This window comes from Halteromyces radiatus, assembly GCF_025201355.1.
Source record: "Halteromyces radiatus strain CBS 162.75 chromosome Unknown BX664scaffold_9, whole genome shotgun sequence".
NCBI lineage: Eukaryota > Fungi > Mucoromycota > Mucoromycetes > Mucorales > Cunninghamellaceae > Halteromyces > Halteromyces radiatus.
The window spans coordinates 930,875-939,309 of NW_026251695.1; the positions used below are offsets into that span (position 1 = coordinate 930,875).

Consider the following 8,435-nt stretch of genomic DNA (forward strand, 5'->3'; position numbering starts at 1 on the left):
AAGTCGATCTGCTGATGATGATATGGAAATGGACCAAGTGGAAGAATTGAGCCAGGTGGACCAAGTAAAGGCTTTGTAAGTCTTTTATACATTTATATGTATATTATGGAAAACTATGTTCTAATCTGATTATATATGTATATTAGGACGGAAATGTCAATCTCCAAGGAAAGTGCTTTATTGGGCACCAATTGGAAGAAGGATGAACCGTAAGTAGCATTTTTACAGTGATGGAAAGAACAAAATAGGCTCAACATCTTTTTATTATTATTATTATTATTATTATTATTATTATTTGATTTATAAATATAGTGTACCTTATGCTGTTCTTTGTCGCACCTTTGAGAAATGTGAAAATACCACAAAACGTCTGGAAATTACTGAATATTTGGTCACTCTATTTGTTCAAGTCATGCGATTATCTCCTTCTGGACTTTTAGAAATTGTTTACATGTGTATTAACAAAGTACAGACAAAAAAAAAGATACTCATTATCATTATATTTAATTTTTATCCCTTCTACTTTTTTATGATAATAGTTGTGTCCAGATTATGAAGGATTAGAATTGGGAATTGGTGAATCATTATTAATGAAGGCTATTGCAAAATCAACTGGAAGAACAATGAAAGCGCTCAAAGATGACTATATATTGATTGGTGATTTAGGAACAGTAGCCAAGAATAGCAAGACTTCACAACGAACACTCTTTCGACCAAAACCATTGACAACAGTTCATGTATTCAAAACTCTCAAAGAAATCGCACAACTCTCTGGTCAATCTGTAAGCGACATCAACAGAGAAAAAAAAAATAGAATGACTCATTCTTCTTTTTTTTATTAGTCTCAAAACAAAAAGGTGGATAAGATTCAAGGTTTACTAGTGGCTTGCTTGGAAAATGAAGCAAAGTATTTGATTCGACAATTGGAAGGAAAATTACGTATTGGATTAGCTGAACAAACTGTTTTATCAGCACTTGCTCAAGCGGTGGTGATGAAAAATCCAGGTATTTGATAAACAAAAAATGATAGATTGATGAATGTACTGACCTTTTATCAATCCTTTTTTTTTTTTTTTATTTTAGAATTTGATAAATGGAAACAACAAAAAAAGGAAGAACAATTGTCGACTGCAACGGATATCCTGAAGGCTGTTTACAAGTAAATAGAATAACAAGAATAATAATACTTTTTTTGATATAGATTAACGCATGACTTTTTTTTCACATTCTAGTCAATTACCAAGTTACGATATGATTGTACCTGCCCTTTTACAATACCCCATTGATGAACTTTTATCGAAATGTACGATGCGACCTGGCATCCCATTAAAACCCATGTTGGCTCATCCTACAAAATCATTACCAGAAATATTGGATCGTTTTCAGGATCAAAAATTTACATGTGAATACAAATATGATGGTGAACGAGCTCAAGTAATATAAAATCAATATGATATATATTATTTGATACTGATCAATTCTATAATATAGATTCATAGAACAAGTGATGGCAAAATCTCTATTTACAGTCGAAACTCTGAAGACATGTCTGTACGATATCCTGACATCATAGACAAGATTAAAAAGGTAAATGATTTCTTTTTTTTTAAAAAAAAAAAAAGAAAAGAAAAAGAGACTATCATCTTTTACTTATCCTGTTTTACTAGTGGATCAAACCAACAACTACTTCCTTTATATTGGATTGTGAAGCTGTTGCATGGGATATTGAAAAAGAATGTATTTTACCATTCCAAATTCTCAGTACTAGAAAACGAAAGGATGTCAAAGAAGAAGAAATTACTGTGCGTGTAGCCATTTATGGATTTGATTGTCTTTATCTCAATGGAAAAGTAAGTTCGTCTATTTTTATATTTCTAGTAAACAAATAACCATAATATCTTTTTTTTTGTGATATAGTCACTTTTACAAGAACCATTTGTAGAACGACGCCGGTTACTGCACTCCTCCTTTATCGAAACTAAGAATGAATTTTATTTTGCAACACATATGGATTCAAATGATATTGCTGATATTCAAACATTTTTGGATGTATCAATTGAAAACAACTGTGAAGGACTGATGGTGAAATCTTATGATGGTGATCATGCGACATATGAACCATCTAAACGATCAAGAAATTGGCTCAAGGTGAAGAAGGATTATTTGCATGGATTAGGTGATTCGATGGATTTGGTGGTAATGGGTGCATATCACGGACGTGGTAAACGAACTAATGTATATGGTGGCTTTTTACTTGGTTGTTATGATCCTGAATCTGAAGAATATCAAACCATTTGTAAAATTGGTACTGGTTTTTCTGAAGAAATACTAAAAACATTATATGATCAACTCAGCAGTCATGTCATTCCTGCTCCCAAACGATTTTATTGTCTTGGTGACAATCCAGCTACTCCAGATGTATGGTTTGATCCTGTTGTAGTCTTTGAAGTCAAATGTGCGGATCTTAGTATCAGTCCTACTTATATGGCAGGCGTTGGTCAAATCAATCCATCTAAAGGTATCTCTTTACGTTTCCCTCGTTTTATTCGTATTCGTGAGGACAAGGACCCTGAAGATACTACTTCCAGTGGACAGGTAATTCTTTTCTCTTTTCCAAAAAAAAAGTATTATTTTCATTTTAGATGCCCTTTTCTCACTTGATTTTTTTTTTTATTTTATATAGATCGTAGACTTTTATTTGCAACAGCCAAACATTTAGTTATATTGTATTTTTATCTTTTTAATTAATAAAAACAAGCATAATGATTGAACGATTTCAATGGTAGCGGATGATACTGATACATGTGACGGATGGTGGATGATATGTGATGAAAAACGATAAGCAAATCGTTGCTCTTTTGTAAGTATAGGTAAAAGTCAGATCAAATTAGCTGAATCTATTTCAGTCATATTCTAGGATTCGTCATGACAAAGGAAAGATCCTTGCTTCAAGACTTATGATCCATTCAGAAAGAGGAGTTCAAACTTTTTTTTAAATTCTCTACATTTATTTTGCCTTTATACAACTAACTCTTCTTTTTTTTTCCACTCTTAGGTCACTCATATTACCTAACAACAAAAAGGGAATATCCTACTATGCCAAGTCAATAATGTACAAAATGCACGCACTTATTACTGGAATATGAAAGAACAATATAAAAGGTAATATCAAAAAAGAAAAGAAAAAGAAATATACATACACAAAGACTTACTAACTGTTGTTGTAATATTATATCAAGAGGATACAAGTAAGTTGCAATATATATATCAGTACAAGTGGCATAGATGAACGATAGGATCAACTGGATGTATACACAGTAGGATGGATAATAAAAGTCAAGTGGATAGTAATAGGTTACATAATCATATGGAGGATACATACCATTAAGAACAGCAAGACATCAACTGGACATCAATACCAGAGAAATGATACAAACATATTCTTGATTGATATCTTTATTTGATTTTTTATGTTATATACATATCTTTATTTGATTTTTTATGTTATATACATATATATTTATAGTTAGTATTATTAGTTGTATTTATTTTTTCTTTTATATTTATATATATCTTTACTTACAATAAAATACATACTTATTTTGAATCATTTCTTCAATATTATCTTGTTATCATATCTCCCTAATAATCACTATCGTTGTTTATCATGCAGATACACTAACAATGAATCATGATATTCATCTTTAATATATAACCATTCATCGTCAACATCAATATTATCGATAAAAATATAAGTAACTCGAAACGATCATTTATTTGACGTGATTATATAAAATCAACTGAATAAAAATCAAAAGCTAATAGTACACTAACCCTCTATCCTATTCTATAATTCATTCATTTATCATCATCAAAAGTATATACCCTTTTCAATTTGATTGGATAACTATCTATGTTTAGATTCAGGACAAGAAAGACAATGTGTGAGAAAAGAAAAATGTCTTGTCATGCTTTTTTGCTTTGTCCGCTGAGATAAAATTAGATGCTGTGAGAAATAAAAAATAAAAAAAAAGAACGTGTTTGTTTAATTTTCTTCCTCTTCTTCTTTTTATCACTTTTTTTTCTTTTTCTTTCTTCTTCTTCTTTTATTTATACGTTTATATTTTAATCCAAAGCAAAGTAAAGTAAAATAAAAGAAGGCTTTTTTATGTGTATTCATTGTATTCAATGAACTGAGTCATTCTCTTTTCTTTAGTTTGTGTTTACAGTTACCTTCTATTTAAAACAACCAAACACAAAAATATATTTAACATATTATACTTAAGTTTAATAAGGTAAATCATCCATTTCATTACACCATCAACTTTATCTACTATATTAATATCATCCTTTTTTTTTTTATTTCAATCTATATTCTAGATACAAATATGATTGATTAAAGTCAGTCAAAAAAAAAAAGGATAGTAACCCTGGTATTTTCTACTCTTATCATTCTTTCTTTCTTTATTTATCTATTTTATACAGTACAGCCTCTTTATTATATGCTTCTCCTTTTATCTATGTGGTTTTACAAATATTTTTTACTCTTATTAAAGGTAAGTTTCAAAAACAAGTCCCTTTCTTCTTCTTTCTAACCTTCCCTTTCTCCTTTTATTTTTTTTATATGCGTTCTTCTGACACTGATCTTTGTATTACAACATCTGTCCACCTAAGGCCACTATTCTTTCCTCTTTATCATCTTTTCTACTTGGTATTCTGGTTAATCATTATTACTGAATGTATGTCTAAAAGGGAAAAAAAAAAAAGAGAAATTTAGATACACAAAGGCTTATCATTGTAACTTTATGTCAATAGGATACTACGCGACGTGGCCATTCATCTGGAATAACTTGATGGATGGACAGGTAATAGGATCAACAAAATAAATGAATACAGTAGGATCAAAAAGATGGAAGGGCATACAACAGAATCTGCAAAATGGACGAACATAAAATAGGATCAACAATAGATCAACAGAATTAAACAGAATGGATACATACTACTGCCCAAAAGATAGACGACATGAATGAACTGGATATATTATCGTAGGATTCAACTGGATTCGACTTTACCATCAATTAGAAGTATCTTTTTGATCTTTTTTCTCTCAATTTTGCTTGTGGATCATTAGTGATTGTTATTACTGGTAGTTTACTTATAAGATCAGTTTCATTCTTTAATAAAATTCATATTCATTATCACTATTTAGTTATTATTACTTGATTATTTCAATATCATCAATCGTTATCGATACATTCCAACTTTTGTACCTGGTTCCTTAAAAATAAATTAAATCACAGATGAATGCAAGCAAAAAGAATATGAAATCATATTAATTTTTATTATATATTTCTATTCGACTCGATCTATTCCCATATATTATCAGCAATAAAAAGGAAAATAACAAAGAATTCATCTACTTTCTGTTGTATATACATTACTGTCACTAGTACAGTACAATATAGAATACATTGCTACCCTTTATCTATTCGGACTTTTCATTTTTTATTTTATTTCGTTTCCATTTTATTTTTACTTTTTACTTGTTTTCTTTACTTTTTTCCTTTATTCCTTCCTCATACTTGTCAAGGATAGTTAATACATAAAACATAACCACCTTAACTGATTCACATTTTGTAACAGGAGCTAAATGGACAGATGGACTACCAACATTCTTAGTGAACATCCCTAGCAAAACTAAGTGTGCAAACCATATCATTTTGATCGTCTCCTTCTGCCCTGCTTGGTCTCTCTGTATCTCTCTCCTCTATCGTTAATTATCATCATTCATCAAACTTGTACTTTATATCAACCTTATTATTACTGCACTATACTATTGATTGGAACTGCTTTTTTTATAACATTTTTTTAGAATACATATACCTAATAAACTTATTTTTATCTTTCAACTTAATTTTATTTATACTCTATTTGTTTATTTATCCATCATTGACCCATCTTACCACAACTTTCATTCTAACCGAAACAATTATACCTTAAACCCTAATGTAATAGGGCGCGCGCCGTGCACCCATGTAAAAGCCATAGGGAAAAAAAATTTTTTTACAAGTCGATTTGCTGAATAAAGCTTTACTTGGCTTTACTTGGGTTTTAAAGTACATATATACAGTATTAACTTATACACTATTAGATAGTACATAATACTTAATGAAACTGTACTTTATGAACATTGAATTGCAATAAACATATATTGTATATTAAACACATATTGTAATTTTCATATATTTTTTTAAAACAGACTTTTTTTATTGATGTTGTAAATACTATATAATATAACTACTTCTAATTCTAATAATAATGATATGGGTCATCTTCGATGACCCATATCCCGTAAAAACGTCCGGGACCCAAAACCCTTTCGCTTGCCACGATTTTGGAGCCATCGAGGGCTGTGATGATGACTCCAAAACCGTGGCAAGAAAGCCTTGACCCAAGACCCAAAGCCCACGACCAGGAGGAGGGAAGGATGGATGGATGGATGATCGCTTGTGACCCCAACTTGTAGTCCAACAAGGAGATGATGATGATCGCTTGTAATCCAAAGCCAGAAAGAAAAAAGGATAGATGATCATTTGAATCCAACACCATAAAGAAAGAGATGGATGATCATTTGAATCCAACACCATAAAGAAAGAGATGGATGATCATTTGAATCCAACATCATAAAGAAAGAGATGGATGATGATGGCAACGGTGGCAACTTGTAATCCAAAACCTTAAAAAAGAGTGGATGATGGTTTGAAATCCAAAACCAAAAGAGAGATGGATGATGACAACTAGAATCCAAAACCAAAAAAGAGAGATGGATGATGACAACTAGAATCCAAAACCAAAAAAGAGAGATGGATGATGACAACTAGAATCCAAAACCAAAAAAGAGAGATGGATGATGACAACTAGAATCCAAAACCAAAAAAGAGAGATGGATGATGACAACTAGAATCCAAAACCAAAAAAGAGAGATGGATGATGACAACTAGAATCCAAAACCAAAAAGAGAGATGGATGATGACAACTAGAATCCAAAACCAAAAAGAGATGAATGATGGCTTGAAATCCAAAACCAAAAAGAGATGAATGATGGCTTGAAATCCAAAACCATAAAAGAGAATGGATGATGGCTTGTAATCCAAAAAAATGACTTGTAATACAAAACCAAAAAAAAAAGAACGGATGATCACTGGAATCCAACACCAAAAAAAAAAAGAATGGATGATGATCATGGAATCCAACACCAAATAAAAAAGAATGGATGATGATCATGGAATCCAACACCAAAAAAAGAATGGATGATGATCATGGAATCCAACACCAAAAAAAGAAAGAGGATAATGATAACTGGAATCCAACACCAAATAAAAAAGAATGGATGATGATCATGGAATCCAACACCAAATAAAAAAGAATGGATGATGATCATGGAATCCAACACCAAATAAAAAAGAATGGATGATGATCATGGAATCCAACACCAAATAAAAAAGAATGGATGATGATCATGGAATCCAACACCAAATAAAAAAGAATGGATGATGATCATGGGATCCAACACCAAAAAGCAAACGATGATAATGACAAATCCAGTACCAAAAGAGATAGATGATGATAGTAACATAACATGTAATACACCACCAAAAAAGAAATGGATGATGACTTGTAATCCAACACCAAGTAAAAAAAGAAAGTGGATGATGACTAGAATCCAATGCCAAATGAAATCGATGACCAAAGAAAACGATGTATGATCATTTCAGCAGGTGCTTAAGACGAGGGAAGACATAGAGTATAGTCATGACAATTACTTGATAACATATTCCAAAGTAAACCATTCAGCAACAAAGTAAAACATGATGGAATAAAAAAAAAAAGTAAAGGTAAAGGTAGTAAAAGAAATGGAGAGAAAGTGAAAGAAAAGGTGGGAAAAGAAAAAAAGAAAAAAGAGTGTTTATAAAGGAGGCGTAAAAAAAAATAAACAAGAAAAAAAAAAGTAACGCGCTAATGAGAAAAAAAAAAGGAGCGTGTTAGCGTGTAATCTGTTTCAAAAAAAAAAATTAAAGATGACTGCATAAGGTAATACTAACATTGTAAACAAAAAAAAAAAAAGTAGTACGCGCTATCATCATCATCATTTCAAAACAATTAGCGTGTTTTCGCTTGCAATGCTCTATCAAATGTAACAATTCAAATTATTACCATAATTAGTCAACTCTTTTCTATTATTCAAGATGAAAGTAAGTATTTTATATATATTCGAGTCATTAGAATTAAAAAAAAAAGAAAAACAATGATGATGATAATAATAATATGAATAAAACTAATAAAAGAAATAATTTATTTAATATTAATGTAAACTTTTTATTAAATTAAAGTATAACTTGATACTTTTCTTTATATAATGTCAATTAGAAATATCA

At 30.4% G+C, this 8,435-nt stretch overlaps 3 protein-coding genes across 3 annotated transcripts; 1 reads left to right on the plus strand and 2 right to left on the minus strand.

The window, feature by feature from the left end:
- Positions 1-135: 135 nt before the first annotated feature.
- On the plus strand, positions 136-2,719 carry BX664DRAFT_367106 (ATP-dependent DNA ligase; the record flags this gene model as incomplete). Its single annotated transcript, XM_051548551.1, has 10 exons — positions 136-209; positions 313-466; positions 540-782; positions 843-1,005; positions 1,084-1,159; positions 1,233-1,434; positions 1,492-1,587; positions 1,668-1,850; positions 1,918-2,595; positions 2,684-2,719. The coding sequence occupies 10 exons, from the start codon at positions 136-138 to the stop codon at positions 2,717-2,719; spliced, it is 1,905 nt and encodes a 634-aa protein (XP_051396813.1).
- A 70-nt stretch (positions 2,720-2,789) lies between these two features.
- On the minus strand, positions 2,790-3,516 carry BX664DRAFT_342296 (uncharacterized protein). The gene is made up of 2 exons (XM_051547116.1): positions 2,907-3,516; positions 2,790-2,860 (listed from the first exon to the last, which is right to left on the minus strand). Exon 1 carries the CDS (start codon positions 3,378-3,380, stop codon positions 3,105-3,107), a length of 276 nt encoding a protein of 91 aa, XP_051396814.1. The 5' UTR covers positions 3,381-3,516; the 3' UTR covers positions 2,790-2,860; positions 2,907-3,104.
- Positions 3,517-6,802: 3,286 nt separating this feature from the next.
- BX664DRAFT_208713 (uncharacterized protein) lies at positions 6,803-7,417 on the minus strand. The gene has a single exon (XM_051540154.1). The coding sequence runs from the start codon at positions 7,282-7,284 to the stop codon at positions 6,958-6,960; it is 327 nt and encodes a 108-aa protein (XP_051396815.1). The 5' UTR covers positions 7,285-7,417; the 3' UTR covers positions 6,803-6,957.
- Between the last annotated feature and the right edge of the window lie 1,018 nt (positions 7,418-8,435).

Bases quoted from the DNA above. Each gene is read 5' to 3' on its own strand.
- BX664DRAFT_342296 (XM_051547116.1), bottom strand. From the start codon at position 3,380: ATGTATCCTCCATATGATTATGTAACCTATTACTATCCACTTGACTTT.
- BX664DRAFT_208713 (XM_051540154.1), bottom strand. From the start codon at position 7,284: ATGATCATCATCCATTCTTTTTTATTTGGTGTTGGATTCCATGATCAT.